The following is an 18,858-nucleotide window of genomic DNA, read 5'->3' as shown; positions in this document are numbered from 1 at the left end:
CCGGAAGACATCCTCTTGTTCCTGTGCTCTGAAGCTGCACCTCCTCGCTGCACGTGAGCTCGAGACGGAACGAAGAGCCAATTTTGACCCACCCACCAGCCCCTGAGGACAGCTAGTTGTTTTAAAATGGTTCGATAATTCTAATTTTCGTTTACAGGTTGTGGTATTATCATGTTGATATTGAGTGTGTAATAAAGTTGGCCGATTTTATGTATGTTCTGTGATTAAAGATATTCTGTTTTTGTGTCCGTTATAAGCATGCTTATTCAGGTCATAGTGGCCAATGGATTGTTGGTTTAGGTAGCATTGTCGTATTTATTTGGTAGGCGGTAAGGTCATGATCGGTGAGCAGTAATTGGAAGATCCCTATGAGTGGGCGTCACCCAACACGGATGGGAGCGCTCGGGAGAGGTGGCCATTGGCCCCTCAACGGGGAGGCGGTCCTGTCTAAGGAGAGGCCGCCGGAAGGAAAGGAAAGGCGGTCAAGGCCCCTTCCTGTGTAGGAGGGGTTACAGCCCCCTCCTGGGGAATTTCCCGGGGCCAGTGACGTCTGCGACGGCAGATGTGGTAAGTTGTGTGGGGTTTGGGGGGAGGTCTACGCTACCTTCTAGATACTCACACGAGTCCTCGAACGACCTTTAAGTGGCGTCGAGTTTATTGGGGCCCCCGACAAGTCAAAGGGAAATTGGTAGTTGCACGTGGGGTACGCCTCAGTGCTGTCGCCCCTCCCAAGTGGGGGGGGGTATTTCTGGTTAGGGATCTTGACACCGGTTACGACCTTGCCGTTGGCCCTTAAACGTTAGGATGTACAATTTCATTATTTCAAGAAAATGTTTTGCAGGTTGGTAGTTCGGCTAGGAGAACCTCTGTATTAGAGAATCTGTTAAGGTTAGCCAAACATCGCAATGTGGTTATGAAATTGTACATTAATATGAACTGTTTAACGTTTAATTTTGTTTTAATAAATACGGCCGGGGAGGGTCACTCCCTCCCTCTTCCAAAAAACTTCAAGAACTGTTTCCGGTTTCCCTCCTTTTGGGGATTGTGTTGAGAGGGGGTGGCGGGTATCTCAGCCATAGGTCAGGGGCGCCCATTTTCCAAAATTCTTCACTTCTACTTTAGACCCTAGCATATGGAAGAGCAGGTGAAAAGCAAAATGAGAAACACAGACCTAGACACCAAATGGAACCCTCTTTGGAAAGTTTGGGACCCACTCTAGGCTTTTTGTCCTGTGACTTTTGTTTGCCTCTGTCTTTAGAGCATGTGGCACTATATTAATCGCCTCCTTCTATGAACCAGTAGTTAATGGATCTGCTGAGAATCGGGTGTCCCAGTGAAGTCCCTTTAACATTTCCTGCTTATGTACCACCATTGCGTTTGTGATATTTCACATGTTTATTTATTTAGGTTCAAATTTGTCATCTATAAATGGATGCTTGATTTGGCATACTTTGCATATGTATACTGTATGACATTTGTTTTATTATAGTTTGATAGTACACCAGTTATTCATAAATGCTTTCACATGATTTGTAATGCATTTTAGAATTATGTGAAGGTGCCAGAAAATGAATATAATAGCTTTTGCTTTTGACATAATTTAATGTGAGGCCTGTCCTTTTCAAAACAATCAGAAAAGTGTATTTAAGGTGGGCACAGGCAAGTGTAAGGCAGAGAGGAAATCTGCGGCTTTCTGTGAGACATATTTTGGGCAAGCACAGCTCTAGATCTCCTTTTGGAAGGCCACATGGGGTATCTTGGAGCCATCCTGGCCATATCGGCTTCTTGGCTATGCCAGAACGTCCTGAGTACAGAGACAGAGGATAACCTTCTCAATAAACAACAAACATGTCTATTATTCAGCATAGATATGAGAGTGAGAGACCAAATTAGAAAGTCGTTCAGGCCAGTTTGGTGCCAAGAAAGCTTAGCTGGAGGCAAGAAGGGATGCTTTGGAGAATAGAGACTGGTTCTGTTTTTTCGTTGCAAGGACATTCTGAAACACCATTACAATATTGCAACTCTGTTTAATATTTTGTCTACTAATCACTTTAATTGTCATTATTTTGTTTATCTTTATAATTACAACTATACACATTATGTGTTCTACACAAAGATGTTGATTTTAATTAAATCATATTATATAGGCCTGCTGTGCATTCCTGAATATGTCTATTCATGGTGAAAAGAAATGTGGGATTCATTAACAATAAATATTCCTGTCACACTCACAGGACAGATTGTAGCCCAGAATACACCGTTCTCATGTAGTGCACAAGTGGGTCATGAGTTCCAGTCCACCAGGTTTACTGTCTCTAGTTGGTAAGTTGGCATTGAGCTTACACTTTCACAGGATGGTCTAGAACACCTATTAAAAAGAAAGCTAGGAGTTGATACTACAAGCTGCTGCTGGACACACACGCACACTGTAAGTGGCTGAAGCCCTGAGGGTCCTGTGACAGTGCAAGGAGGGAAAGTGGTTTGCCTGGGGGATAGTGGGGTACAACCAGTACTGGATATATGTATTGCAAGATGTTTCTGAAAGAAAGAAGGCAGCAGCATCATGGTCTGTAAAATAATTAACCAGAAGCCAACCCTAACCTTTTAGGAGACAGGAGGTCTCACAAGAGCCCATGTCAGGAGGAGCCCCTGAATGTAAACCTATTGAAATTGATCAACTGATTCCGGAGTTATTGAAAATAAAACCAGTTGGTCGTTTCTGGGCTAGGCAAGGCAGCACTGGGTGTTTTGATGTATCATAACATTCTAAGATCTAGGATCTTTTAAATACCCATGCGGGCATGAGGCCTGTTGGCTAATCGAGGTGGGGGACTGCTGCAATGCTATCCCTGTCTGTGGAGCTCTGGGGCTTTTTTCTCATAGCCCTGTGGGAAGACTATAAAGGTGGTCTAGGCCAGCTTGCTCAGTACCAACACCCCCACTTTGGGATATCAGTGCAAACAGGTGGAAGGCAGCGGTCTTCCCCTATTAGCACATATTTATGTGTACTATGTGAATGGGAGTCCCTCAGGACAATGCAGCCTGTGGATGACCATGTGGTTCAATGGGTAAGGTCACTGGATGCTCCAGGAGGACAGGGGGCATCCGGTAAAGCAATGAGAAAACAAAGGGAATCATCAAAATGTTCAAAGTAAGGGGAAACAAACTTGTGGTAAGTGTAAGTTCATCAAAGGAAAATTGTGCAGGGCCAAAGGAGCAAACCATAAGCCCTGGCATGAGGCTCAACATTTGTATATTATCTGTCTATGGTTCCCCAGGAGGGAAGGAATTCAGTCAAAATGATAAAGTATGCACTGGGATGAGCTGCCGGGAGTATTGCAGATCCCACTAAAGCTGCTCCTACTTAAAAAATTCACCTTAAGTTTGCTGTGGTATTACGTCAGTGACCACCGGAGAAGCTGAGCCTGTGTTTAAGTTGCTCACAGGATAGACTTTACGTTTTGGTGGTATTTTCTTTACATGCAAACTATTTTGCAATACTAATTTTTGAAAGTGTTCCAAAATCAAAATATGGATTTTTCAATAGCAAACAGAAAAATATTTTTCTAAATATGGTAACATCTATTCATCAATTTTGAAGTGTCTACATTTTATTCTTGAACGCATTGTGAAACCCCCATGACAAAGGTCAATTGTTTTTTAATTGAACGTCCCCAGATGTCCAATAGACTATCTTTTTAAAGCTACTGTCAATTTATGGGTTACTGGAACACAACCTGTTTGAAGGTTACTCAGACCTACTAGTACCAGTCTGTATTTAACCCTTTCGATGCTGATAACGAGCTCAGCTCGTCATGAGGCACGGTTGAGCTGTGCTGATGATGAGCTGAGCTCGTCATGAAGTATAGACTTTACAGAATCCCAGCACAGGGGAAAAATATCCCTAGCAGCCAAGGTGTTAAGGGGTTAGATGGCCACTGTGACCTTCTTGTAATGTACACTCCATTAAGATTGTGAGGCTCTTTAGGGGTTGTTTCCATTGGTATTCCACATACCATTTTGTATATATTAGAAATCTTGTGCATAATATTATGTTTGTTGTGTCTAAAAAGTGTTTTACTTTTTAAAGGAAAAAGCACAAACTGAACTTTGACTTATTGAGTTTTGTCTGCTGCTTTTTGATGTGTTCTTAGGTTATAGTCCATCCCTCTACGTGTGTTCAATTGGATATCAGGGGGTTTGGGTTGTTAGAGTTGTAGATGTGGTTGACCCTCTCCCCTCATCTTGTGTTTAATTATAGTCCAAAATACCCACCTAATTAAGACTGACTGCTCTGCCTCCTTACCCTAAATGTCAAGTGGTCAAAGAGGTACTTAGGGCCCGATGTAGGTAAATCCCATTTACCGATTTTGAAATACAGAATTTTACCGATTCGGTATTTCAAAATCGGTAAATGGGATGTAGGTCTCAACATCTGGATTCGTTACCGAATCCTTAACAATTCTTTAATTACCGATTCGGTAAATACCGAATCGGTAATGCCCATTCATTCCTATGGGCTTTGAAGCCCATAGGAAGGATTAGGCATTACCGATTCGGTATTTACCGAATCGGTAATTAAAGAATTCACAAGGGTGCAGGGGGTGTCACTTTGACACCCTCTAGTACCCCCAAAACCGGCATGTGTGCAATGTGGCACACAGACATGCCCTAAGGGCACGTCTGTCTGTCACATGGCACATGTGTACATGCACAGATGTGCATGTACACAGGAATCGGTATTTTACCATGGATTTGTATTCCATGGTAAAATACCGATTCTGTAAGCCATGTGCCAATGGAAAATTGGCTACCCACATAGCATTTTCTGTAATTTTACCGAATCGGTAAATATTACCGAATAGGTAATTATTACCGAATCGGTACTTATTACCGATTCGGTAATAATAACGATTCGGTAAAATTACCGAATATGTGCACCTTCATCTCCCTAGCCCTTTACCGATCGGAAACGGCCGAAAATCGGTATTTTCGGCCGATTCCGATCGGTAAAGGGCTACCTACATCTGGCCCTGAGTTCCCATTTTAAGACTACACAATATGGCCGCCCCAGGAGCTCACAGGAAAAATAACCCCGTTCTCACAGTTGGGGTCTAGTATCCTCTGATTGCTCTGGGATCAACCAACCCAAATTTGTCAGAGTAACTGTAACTATCAACTACCAAATCTTTACATTCAAATCCTGATCTACAAAATCAGGATTTGTGGAATTTTTAAAACACTAAATCTACTTGCTGAAGCAGAAAATCTATCACACAGATAGACTTTTTGGCACTTTGAAGTCTTGCTAGGCGAAGGGGAAGGGAACTTTCTGAATTGATCTGACCACCTGGAATATTTGGAAATGCCACACAATGTTTAATGTTGCAATTATTCATTATTCTTATAAGTTTTGTTTCCATCCTATTCACCAATTATTAGTTCTATTAATGTTTGAGGTAAATATGCATCCGGGGTGATACATTTCCCCAAACACACACAGGGTGTTTGGGAATGATGGAGAAAAGGTCAAAAGATTAAGCAATAAATGCACACTGAAGCACATTTTGAATTACCGTACTGTGGACGATTTACTGTTGTAAGTGTTGGGAACTAGAAATACTTGTATAAACCTATGCTATGTGTATATTTCCCTAGGATACACCTTGGGATTCAAAGAACCCAAAAGAATGTAAAAGTCTATGCAAATTGAAGGGGAAAACATGTGATGTATAGATTTCTGCATTTTTGTGTTGATTGGGCTTTAGGAGTACATCAGATGGGTCATTAGATTTTCTCCAGTGCTTAATACATGTTTTTGTATTTGTATTTTTTGTTATATTTGTATTTATTTTATCTTTTGTTCTATTTTTTTATTGTTCAGAAGAACAGCACAACAAGGGGAGTGCTGAATACTTGTAATTTTAATAAGGCAGAAATAGTGATCAATCAGTGTGTAGAACACTGAACAGAGGCTTAGGCAAATTTCGGGTAAATCTACGTTTTCTTGAAGACGCACTCTTCATTAATACATTTCATAATTTAGTAAAGGAACCAAAAAACACACGCTACAATAATGAAAATACATCTGGAGTATACAAAAATCAATTGGACCAGAAAAAGAAATGTAATGTACCTGTGCATAAAAGAGCATGAAACACAAAAAAACAATAGGGCAAAAAGCATGCACAAGTTTGTGCCTTTGTGGTAATGTACACAATATACACTACGCCGCCGCAAATTTCATATGGGCCTGGGAATAAAGATATAACCAAGGAGTATCACAAGAATGGCAAATGAAACGTAGTACACATTTGATTTACTCCCACTTGGCGGTACATGTTGGGACATTTATGAAAGTTTCAGAATATACTTGCTATACTTATCAGAGCACCCAACTCACACTCATATGGAACTGGTGTACATTGTATATAAAATGTAGGGAATTGTGCTAATTAACACCATTTACTCTTATCTGGAGACACTACAATCCATTGAAGGGAACCACTGAAGCCAACCTTTCCAGAGCTACGGAGTATAAAGGTGGTGGATTAAGAACATCTCCTAAGACAGTGGCCATCTTTCACCACATTTTGATCAGACACAATACGCGCTCATTGGTTCCCACTTCAACTCACCGCGCAATCAATTCTCGAATATAAGCATTACCTTTTTCTCCTTTCTTTTTCCTCGTCCTGTCCAGGTGGTCCTTCAGCATGATCCGCACTTGTCTCTCGCTCTGCAGATCTCGAATAAAGGAGTGCTTCAGCAGGGTTTCCGTCGGCGGACGATGCATATAATTTTTAACCAGACAGCTTTCCACAAAATTGACAAACCTCTTTGACCTAAGGATAGCACATAAATAAAGACATATCAGTGCGCAAGGGTTACAGAACAAAACAAGAAAGCAAACAAATAAAGAGAAATACGTTTACAACTAGAAGGTATGAGGAGACAATATTTGTCAAGGCAAATTCTTTTTTTACCATTTTCTTGATTTCAGTTTGGGTGGTGGATTTCGGGGAATGAGGAAAAGGGCTCTCATGGGATGCATGTCGCACAAGGCTGGGAAAAAGAGAAAACACATTATCAGTGCAATTGATGGCTGGTAAATTCCACTTGCAACGTAGATGCCCAAATACAAAGTAACGTCCCTAAAGCCACCACCAGCCCTCAGATTCTGTTTGGCTGCTACCCTCGTTCTTATTTATAATAGTTTCCAAGGGGAATAGGAAACTTTTATTTAACTGATATAGGGCCATATGTATCAAAAACGTTTTTGCGATTCTCAAATTGCGATTTTTAGCGAATCGCAATTAGAGAATCGCAAAATACAATGTATGTAGGATTTGCAAAAAATTTAGCGAATCCTACATATTCTTTATTTGTGATTCGCAAGTTGAGATTTGAAATTAAGGAATACCTTTCAATTCATTCCTATGGGCTAGGAGGCCCATAGGAATAGGAATGAATGGGAAGACATTCTCAATTTGCGATTACCAATTAGAAAATCGCAAATTGAGAATGTAATTTCAAGGTTGCAAGGGTGCAAAAAGGTCACCCTATTGCACCCCTGAAATATGCATGTTTGCACATTTTGCGCATATACATGCCCTAAGGGCATGTACGTGCGACATTTGGCACTTTTAAAAAAATCTAAAAAGTGCTTTTTTAAAGAAAATCGCAAATTACCACCAACTTGAAGTTGGTGGTAATTTGCATTTCCTTAAGGCCAAATAGCAAATTTCTGGTGCTTCCAGAGTTGCATTTAAGGAATCGCAATATGCAATTCCTTAATTGCATTCGCAAAATAGAGAATCGCCAATTTTGTAATTCTCTATTTTGCGATGGCCTTTTGAGATGCTACATCCCAAAAGGCTTTTTCCAATTCCCAAATGGGTCGATTCTGAGAATTTGCCCATTTGCAAATGGGAACAAGGCTTGATACATATGGCCCATAGTCATATAATTGGTAGCTAGATAGAATCAAAAAGTTATGGGTGAAACAGTTAACTGAATAAAAATGAAGTTAACCTCTTCAATGCTGATGACGGAACCGCTCCGTCGTCAGCCGCGGTGGCGCTGTGCTGATGACGGAGCGGGTCCGTCATGGCCCGTCCGACGCGCCTGCGCGGCGCGGACTCCGCGCCTGCGCTGGGCGTTTTATTGAGCGGGCGGGCCATGACGGAACCGCTCCGTCATCAGCACAGCTCACCCGAGTCTGGTGACGGAGCGGTTCCGTCACCAGCGTGTGAGCGCCGCGCGGCCCCCCGCCCCCTTAGCGCTGCGGCGGGATAGTGTTTGGTTGGCGCCCCACACAGAAATACTGTGCCAGGAGCCCATTAAACATTGCAGTGACTAAAAATGACAGTAGCCTTAAAAAGATAGTTCAATTATGTGTAAGACTTTTTCCATTATCCTGGAACTTATAGGGACAAACTAGATATATCAAGTGTGACATTACATGCATTCCCTTCTGTATAGGACTCTAGCTACTGTGCGCCTCATTTACAAAAATTGTGGGTTGCCTCAAGCTATTTGGCTGCGCTGAACGGCATCATTTTAAATGCACATGGATGCATTATAATAAGAACAATATGATGCATCCGTTTGCTTTCCCCTATGCTGGCGCACAATTGGCTGCCATGTGCCAGCGCAGGTACCCTTGTGTCCTGTTGCCAGGATGCCAGCTTTGCGGGCATGATTGTTTTTGTGCAGGAAGGGAAGGGAATGATTCTGCTTTATTCCTAGATTTACAAAACTTTGTAAATATGGGAATGTATCAGGTTGCATGGATGTTGCATTGGAACACCAACAGCAACACACATGAACTCAGAGTAATGTGTGAAAGGGGCCCATATTTTACAAGACCATGAAAAGTCACGCAGGGTGACTTAACAAGGCCTTGTAAATATGGGCAGGCACACAGCCCGGCCGGTGCATCAAAAAAAGTGACGCACCACTGGTACAATGGCCTTGTAAATACGACCTTTGGTCTACAATGGAAAGTTGTAATCCCAAGTCTCTCTAACTCTCTGGAGGGAATACCTGAGACCACATTCAATATAAATCCATCTTCGCAGTAGCAATAAATATAAACTGGACAGTCAGATTTATTGTGGATGGAACCAAAAGGCTCATGAAAAGCTACATGAGTCATGCTGTCCTAAAATGACTTCTTACTGACCAGTGAGGTAGTGAGAAGCACACATAATGTGGCTATTACATTTTTTCCTCACATCAAACTTTTTTCAATTGCGTCTTTTTCGTTCTTCAATTTGGTAGGTATATTTCATTTACTATTCAGTATTCAGCTGATTTTCTATATAAACATTCGATTGTTTATCATATGTGTGTTGAGCTTGTAATGCTAAAAATCTTTGTTTCATTTCTGTTATCATTACATTACTAAAAGAGCAAAAGGTCAATAGCAATCACACCTTTATTGCATTATGGGCTAACATAATCATAGATATATTGTGTATGGAGCCGGACTTCAGAAATTGTATTAAGACGTTGACTTACTTTAAACAACAACATAAAAGTGTCCACTTCTTATGAAGAAATACACAAACCTTTCTAATTCAACCCATAGTACTCCCTTTTGTGCCAATGCATGGGTATGTCTTTATTAGAGCATTGGTGTGTGCCTCTGTGCATGTCTGTGTCCATCGATATGTGGGTGTGAGCTAAGAAGAGCGTGAATGTGAGTGTACGTAGGTGTGTGTGCTTTTGTGAGTCCACATGGGTATGACAGTTAGTTGTGTGAGCTTGTATCTGGGAATGTATGAGGGTGCATGTGAGTGCCTAATATGTTTTTGTGTGTTGATAAATGTGCATATAACAGGGTGCACATTTGGCCATGTGGAGTTACTGCTTGTCTGTGAAAATGCATATATATATATGTGTGTGAGTACATAGGCAGGGTAAGAGTCTGAATATAAATATCTACATGTGTTAATTGCGCTCATGTCTGCATAGGTGCCTAAGAACATGTTTTTGTATACTGGATATATTGGTGCATGTATCAATGCCTTCTTTAGATAAGTGTAAAAGTGCGCATCTCTATGTGTGTGAGAGCATGCGTTTCTACCTGCCATTTTAAGAGTAAAGCCTAGAATATGTTGTGAGTTCCTGAGCAGAAGTGCATATTCTGGCATACCACTAGCCCGCCAATATAATGGACAACCATCGGATGTGGTTCAAGGCGGTGCACCGCAACATCAGCACATCGAGTAACTAACACTCTAATGGTTCCTGCATCCATTCACAAAAATACATATAGACAGATCTTTCACTTAAAATTCATATAAAAAGGGAAACAAACAGTGGCGTAGCTAGACCACCAATGGAGGTAACTGCTTTTGTCGTACCTGGTCACTGGTAAGAGCGAAGGGGGGGGGGGGGGGATGCTGGTGATTTCTGCACGCTCCGCAATGGCTGCAGGTAAGAGCGGGGGCTGCGGGGGTCCCCAGCCCCAAAACTTATACAGCTCTGGCAGACCACCCCTCCCCCCTTGATGTACCAATGGAAATAAAAGCACATTATAAACCACATGTCCATCCACACTCTACTAATCTATTGCTTGTGAGTGTGCCTTCACCCTGATGGCGTGGTTGAATGGAATGAGCAATGCAAGAACCCCAGCAATGGAGAGAAGATCATGCTCTGTAAATATGTAATATATATTTGTCCAACCCTAATCGTTTTAACTTTCCTTAAAATGTAATCTTGAGTGAATTTGCAACTTGTATATTTGTAACTCTACCTACTAGTATCTGTTGTAGACATATGTACTTACTACCGTTCTTATGTGAGTTTAGAGTTTATCTGTTTTGTATCTTTTATGTAATTCATGTACTCTGAATTCCTTATGTAATGTAACTGGTTCTATTGTAAAAAGCTCTGACTACTATTCACATATAAAAGCCAGACCAACTCCTTTTATCAATGCTTGTTTAACGCACTAGGCTCAAAATAGGATTAGATTCTAAGTTTCCAGGGTGAAAGACTTTAACCTGCCAGGGAGGTTTCCCTTTTTTCTCCTGGGAGTCTCTAAATGACTTGTACTACTATACTTGATATTATTTCGCAGACCAACTGATTTGCTGTACCCTGGAAAATGTATACAATATATACAGTGGTACAGAGAATCATAACCTCAATGTCACCTTGACAAACTTTGTTTCTTCGCACTTTGGTATAAAACACATCTCACAGATGTCAAGTATCAAAATTGAACCTTAACTACCACATCACGCTTTTCTTCTAGCACTGCGGCTCGGTATGCACTTTTGTAACCTTATTGTTACTTTAACAATGTTGTTTTCATTCAATTTCCTTTTGGAAAAAAATGAAACGTACATGCAGTGTAATGTCTATATTTTTGTTTAAAAATAGATGTCTGCCAGACAGTTTTTTCCGCTTCTCACTCTAAGACTCCTGCCTGTTCTCCCCACTGGCCAGTCCAATTCATCTCTGATTAAGAAGGGCAGAACAGATCATGTTAAAACTGGAGATTCCTGGTAATTGATCTATCATCTATCTATCTATCTATCTATCTATCTATCTATCTATCTATCTATCTATCTATCTATCTATCTATCTATCTATCTATCTATCTATCTATCTATCTATCTATCTATCTATCTATCTATCTATCTATGTAAAGATTGGTCAAACAACGCCAAAGTTATTGGCAAAACAAAAAAATGTTTTCCTGTGGAAACTCAGTGATAACTATAACTACCTACAGGCGACCATATATATATATGTAGGGTGACTGAAAGATATATATTTTTATATATATAAATAAAAGCTTAGCATGGGACTGGATGCCTGCTGGGGTTGTTTGCATGCATGCGGGCCCTGCGGCTAGTCGTGCGCAATGTGGGGTTGGCAGCATGGGGGGGGGGGGGGGGGCGAAGGGTCTGGCAACAGGAGAGGTCCTATGGCCAACCCCCCCCCTATTTTACAAAAGCTATAGGAATTCACGAAAAATCCAAAGGCTACAGGAACGTTATAGTTAGGAATTAGCATTTAAACAATCTTATGCATACACAGAAAAAAGCAAAGGTTTTAGGGATGTTATAGTTAGGTTCTAAATTTGTAAATTCAGCTGTTACAGTAATTTCATGTAACTATAACTCATGCCCTAAAGCATAGTTTTCCAAACTTTTCTTGTTGGTGACACACCTTTTGGAAATGCATAATTTTTGCAACACAGTAAGGCAGTGTAGCCAGCGAGAGTAGCGAGGGAGGCCAAACCAACTAAGGAGGGCTTTGGGGGGGGTTCTCCCCCTGGAGAATTTGATTTTTTTAAAGTGGGCAAATGGTACATTTTCAAGGAAATTTGAGAAAGCAGGAAGGTTAATAAAGCAATTGTTAATCTGTTCTAACAAAGTCAGTGACTGGCAAAACTGGGTGTATGGTTAGGTTTGTGCCTGGACACTATGGAGATGCGTTGGAAAGGTGGCACAGTACTAAGCATCACAGAGTCTAAAATAGGTCTGCAATGGGCGGATCAGAAATGGAAAAAATATCACTTCAGTTTTTTTTTAGGCCTCAGCAGTCCAACCAATCCAGTTTTGGAATTGCATCATATCAGACAATTTAATTAGAGTTCTCTCAGTATAGCTACAGTGTGGGAGGATGAGGTATACAAACACACGTTGGAGTCTTTTATGTAGTGCCGTTTTCAACATTTGAGCAGCACCAGGCACTGCACCGGGCCGGCATTGTGGACATTATATAAATAAGTGCGCTAAGTGGTGGCAGCACTTAAAACGTAGGCATGGGAATATCGCAGCAACAGACCAGTCAAACTATACAGGCAAAGAAGCAATCTTAGCCTGCCCTTAAGCACCACAAATCCATTCTGCTGTTTTCAAACCTTGGTACCGAGTCCTTGGCCACACCGCTTCCAGGTATAGGATTGTCCAGTGTTGCAGCCAGGAAACGCAGCTGTGGTTACGCAGATTGAAAGCAGGCTCTTGTTTTGCAGACTTGCCTTCCTGCTCGAGTTTGGGGTTGGCCCCAATATCTCCTAATTGGATTGGGTTGTAATGTTAATCTGAACATGCATTTGTTTGCTGTGGTTGGCTGAGACGCCTACCCGGTAAGTGAGAGAATGTGATGCATATTGAACAAGTGTTACCATCCTTCCCTTGAAGTGAAAACTCGAATCTCGTCTACTGTTTTCCACTTTGCATTCATCACTGCTAAATACCGTGGTCAATCTGCCTCAAATTGTACACAGGTTGGGTTTTGACAGAGAATGCTTGGGCGGCAATAATGCCAGGGATTTGCTGCATTGGAATATGCTACTTAATGATAACAGTGCAGCATCTCGTGTGTTTCTATGCAGAGCACTCCAAGCTATTTCAGAAGAGGTTCACAGGCAGGGCAGGGGCCAGCAGTGAGCCCGAGTTCTTTATGTTTTACTGATGGGCTGCAGCTACAGAGAGAACATGTTTTATGTTTCCTATTGCAGTCCCGCTGTGTAAGGTTGCTGAGTAGTGAATGAGCACTGCCTTTGAAATGAACCACACCGCAATACTATCATTTCAGCGTAACCCGAAAACTGCACATTAATGATTATAGAGGAGCTTTCCACAGTATGCAGCGTTCTTGTTTCAAGTCGTATTCGTGTATTTACAGTTCTAATACGCACTACTCATTCAACTATTAACGTATGCGGCAAATGGAACCGGCCGCGCGCACACGCTACTCTCCTGCTTCTGTGTAACACATACCGTTCAACATCATTGAAATGCGCAAACGTCCTGATGTACGCACCATCACGCGACACATCTACACATGTCAGGCGACACAGTACTGTGTCCCGACACATACTTTGTAAACCTCTGCCCTGAGGGAACTTTAACTCATGCCCTCGCCATGCACATCTAATTACCCCACATATTACATCATTCATGACATCTTCTATGGCATCGTTGATATTAGCACTGAAAGATTTACAGTAAAATCTTGATGAGAAAACTGTGCATGGGAGAGGCACAAGTTTAAGTTACCTTTTGGCACAAGGTATCCTTGAAATACCTCTAACTATAACAGCTGAATTTCGACAGTTTTGTTTTTTTCAGTGAGTATATGGTGATTGGAGACTCTCATCCCTTATCCCTCCTTTTGATTAATTATCTATATAAGCAGCGCACAGCTGCGGGATTACAATTACTCTTGCATATTTTTCTAAATATAGTAAGCAGTAATAGACGAAATACTGGCAGGACAATCATTGCTACAGAATGCTGAACTTATAGAAACCCTAGCACAAACTAATGATTGGGACAATTTAACAGACAAAAAGAGAGAACAGATCCGAACTTCCATCCACGGAATAATTATGACGGAATATTTAAGAGTGAAAACAGCACCCAAAGGCCTGTGGGTCAACAATGCACCCAGAATTTTCTTACATGACCTGGCCTTCAGGATGGACTGGTCATCCATCTCCTGGAAATGTACTTTGGACTACCTCGTCCTAATTGTAAAAACGGCGAAAAGACTATCAGATGCCCTACTGAAGGAAATTGAAGAATGCGAAAATGAATTAAAGAAAGGTATAAACCCAGCGATCGTAAAAAAGAGATTGGAAGAAATAAACAAGGAAATGGACGAGACTCGCGAATTTATAATGCAGAGCAAATTGCAAAAACTCAGTAAAGAATTGAAGAGATTCAGTCGAGAGAAAATGCACCCATACATAACAGATGAATACATAACACGGGACACGGGATCTGATAATGAGTCCACAGGGTCCAATTCTTCTAATAACTCTGTTACGAGTATGGATGAGTATACCACAAAAAGAGGACGCAATAATTACAGGAACCAACGCCCAAGAAGGGGAAACAGATGGCAAAGGCCTTTCTATCCAGGTTACAATATGCCCTTCTACCCTCCCTTTGTGCCGCAGTATGGAGGATGGATGGATCCATTTAACCGAGGCATACAACAGATGCCACAAATGGATGAACAACAAATGACATCCAACTCCAACCCACACCAACAAGAGCCTTTTTTAGCCAGAGGCCAAAATCAAACAAGAGGCCGAAAAAAGACAATAAGATGGCAGGACCAACAGAGAAACGTCCAGACCAGGAGCATGGCTGCAACACAACCGTCAACCAGCAAGACCAGACCCTCGTAGTAAATCTATCCGATTTACAACTGACCCAAGACCAAATGAGCGTCCTAAATAAAGGCTTAAGCTTTGTGCCCACACCTCGATTGGACACCTTCAAACTAAAAAGCGAGCTAGCTGAGTTTTGCAGAACCCTCAAACTAAAAGCCTTCTTCCATAACATCCCCAACAACCAAATAGAAGGCGACACTTCCTTACGCAAGAAATCAACTTTCAATCCTCCTCACGCCAGTGTCCCGCCGGAATTTCATACCTTTGAACAATCTCTAATGAAGGGCGTGGACACGCTAGACAGGAATAAGAAAACATTCCAGAACCTAACCAAAAAAGAACGTGAAGCCCTGGACTCATTGAAGCAGAATGAGGACATAGTGGTTAAACCCGCTGACAAAGGGGGAGGCATTGTAATCTTAAACAAAGAGGGCTACAATGACCAATGCCTGGCCCTTCTGGCAGATAACAGATTCTACAGGAAACTAACCAGCGATCCAACAATGAGACTACAAAATGTTATATCCAGCATGGTCCATGAAGCAGAGATCAAAAATTGGGTGACCAAAAAGGAAGCTGAATATCTCACCACTTCAGACCCTAAAATCCCCTATTTTTACTCGCTACCAAAAACACACAAAAACAGGTCACCTCCTCCGGGGAGGCCTATAGTGTCCGGAATCGGATCAGTCTTGGAGCCACTCTCAAAGTTTGCGGATGAGTTCCTGAAGCCTATTGTACAGAGAACACCATCATATCTAAAAGATACTCGAGACCTGCTAGTACAGATTCAAGCAAAAACCTTTGACCCAGACACAATGACCCTAGTAGGTCTGGATGTGGAATCTTTATTTACCAGCCTGCCACAAGATGACACATTACAAGTATTAGAAGATGTACTCTACTCAGAAGATTGGCAATACAACACACCTAGGCACTTTATTCTTGAGTGTTGCAAGTTAGCCCTAAAAGAAAATTACTTTGCTTATGAGGAAGATCTTTACCTCCAGACCCATGGAACATCAATGGGCAGTGCCTTTGCTCCATCGGTAGCCGGGTTGTACGTTAGTAATTTTGAGAATAAGTTCATCCACAATGCAGCCAATGAGTTCTCTCCAAACATCCTCTTTTGGAGGAGATATATAGATGATGTGATCCTAATCTGGGACACATCAGCTGACTTGGAACAATTCATCCATTGGCTCAACCATCTTGACCCTTGGCTCAAGTTCACTCACACTTCCAGTAACAACAGTTTGGACTTTTTGGATCTGACAATCTTTGTGGAAGACAACACTCTACAAACAAAAACGTACACAAAGCCTACGGCCAAAAACAGTTTGCTCTCTTACCAGAGCTACCACCCCAAACCTCTAAAAGACAATCTGCCTTTCAGCCAATTTCTTAGATTAAAACGAAACTGTAGCAAGAAAGAAGATTACCTGATTCAAGCCCAAGAGCTCAGCCTGAAACTGTCCAAAAGAAACTACAAAGAAAGAACAATAAAATATTGTAAAAAGAGAGCAAACAATCAACCTAGAGAGTGCCTTTTACAAAGCTACCCCAAAACACAAATACAAGATCTGACAACTTGTGTCACCACCTTCTGTCCATCAACATACGAAGTGAACAAATTGATAAATAAAAACTGGCACATTCTGAACACCGGAGTTTTCAACTGGCCAAAGCCAAGGTTTGCCAACCGCAGAACAAAAAACATCAAAGATGTTTTGGTCCATACCCGTCCCCAGAAAAAACAACAACTAACTGTCACGAGGGACGTGAGTATGAATCCAGTGACAGGCCACTATCCTTGTGGCTCATGTGTAGCTTGCAAAACCACCACTATGTCTAAAACACTGCAGCTAACCGAAAAATTGATATGGACACAACGCCAACATACAAACTGCAACTCCTCACATGTCATATACATGATTACCTGCAAATGCAATAAGAGATATATTGGCATGACATGTCGCAAGATTAAATTGAGGATCGGCGAACATAAAAGTAATATCCGCCTTAAGAAAAACACCACAAAACTATGCGCCCATTTCATCGAGATGGGCCATCCGTGTGAAGAGCTCCAATGGACAGTGCTTGAGATGCTCACCGATAAAAACACAAACTGTGAGCGCCGTTTGTTTGAAAAAGAGCAAAGGTGGGTGGATCGTCTTAAAACCTGTGAATATGGGCTGAACGATGCCATCCCCTGGCACCGTTTTGCTAATTAATAACGACCATCGAGAGGCTACAGAATTGCACTATTGATGAAACCGCTCGATAACAACTCTGTGCCATTAGATCAATAAAGCTATCGCCTCAGAGATTAAAAAAAAACTCCAAATGAAACCAACACGCCTTTTTGACCCGCCGTGCGCCTTTAAATCACAGCGCTCTCGATCCCAACCACACCCCGGGGCAGAGTCAGCACAAGGCGGAAGCATCTACACACGCGGGTAATGGCGGTGATCACCTCGAGATATCGGTAAGATAAATGATCCCCTCTGAATACTAACGGGACGCTCTCTGTGACAGCTCTGAGCTTCAAGCGGCTTCAAAATAATGAGACCCCGGTGAGGCTGAACACGTATTGTTTTTCAGGTAGGAAAACCCTGTTTAATCTATACGCGATGAAATAGCGTTATGCATACAGCCTGACCTCCCGCTGTGCTCCCTACCGGATGCACCAATAACACTCTATCTCCTACTAGACTGAAAGGTCAAAGAACTGTTTGTACCATCAGTACAGCTCCAATGTGCCCTTTAGACTAAGTATACTGAACCAGTATTTCGTTTTTTAACATAAGTGAACCTAGCATCTCTACTCTCCATTATTTGCCATTGTTTATGTTTAGAAGTTTTGCCGAAAATGTCACAAAACTCTGATAATGAAATTCACTATCATAAGGTGTAAGAAGTGTGTGTGTGTGCAAAACCTGTACTTTTGTCTATCTCATTGCAGATTACGAAGGGAAATTCCCTAATAATACACAATCTGAACAAGAATGTTTGTACCAAAATGACTGCACAAATTGTGTGAGTACAATACCTTTATGTTTTGTGAGTCCTGACGAAAGCTCCGCAGACCCTTCCAGGCCCTAGGAGCTGAAACATGTCGACGTATTTTATTAACTACACTATCAGACCTAGTAACTCGGTCTAAGATCGTACCACTCATTTTAATTGTGGTGAGGAACAACCCCCATTAAAGAACTTTGGGGCTGTTTACCCCCTATTTTTAAAGATTTTTTCCTTTTTTGCACAGTTTTCTTTTCACCTTTTTCACGTATAATCTCTGGACACTGCACCCTTGACCAGAGGCGCCTCGGGCGAGGCTGGCAAACCCACTACTTCAGAGCAGCCAATGATAACTGCCACAACTCTAGTGTGGGGCGGACGAAACACATATACCGCACCTTTTCCAACCATAAACACAGAGTTTTTTGAGGCTACTCTGATCTGTATCCCTTATGCCAAAAGTCATGAGGTGTAACTAGTGTCCGTTATTCTACTTTTGATAACTGCTATCTAACCATTGGGGAACGAAAACGGAGACTCTCATCCCTTATCCCTCCTTTTGATTAATTATCTATATAAGCAGCGCACAGCTGCGGGATTACAATTACTCTTGCATATTTTTCTAAATATAGTAAGCAGTAATGGAAGGCATCCCTGGATTGAGTTTTGATGCGAAAGAA

General features: G+C 41.7%; 1 protein-coding gene across 1 annotated transcript in view; it reads right to left on the bottom strand.

Moving 5' to 3' along the window:
* The window catches only part of NRK (Nik related kinase), an 895,726-nt gene that overhangs the window by 441,709 nt on the left and 435,159 nt on the right, over positions 1-18,858 (bottom strand). The window contains exons 9-10 of the mRNA XM_086918574.1: positions 6,987-7,065; positions 6,670-6,845 (exon numbers count right to left, since the gene is read on the bottom strand). Coding sequence (XP_086774700.1) covers positions 6,670-6,845; positions 6,987-7,065 — 255 coding nt within the window. The remainder of the gene's footprint in view (positions 1-6,669; positions 6,846-6,986; positions 7,066-18,858) is intronic.

Source organism: Lissotriton vulgaris, chromosome 4_1 (assembly GCF_964263255.1).
Source record: "Lissotriton vulgaris chromosome 4_1, aLisVul1.2, whole genome shotgun sequence".
In the NCBI taxonomy this organism is placed as follows: Eukaryota; Metazoa; Chordata; class Amphibia; order Caudata; family Salamandridae; genus Lissotriton; species Lissotriton vulgaris.
Note: the sequence above shows the minus strand (reverse complement) of the source record. Positions and strands in the feature narration are given on the sequence as shown.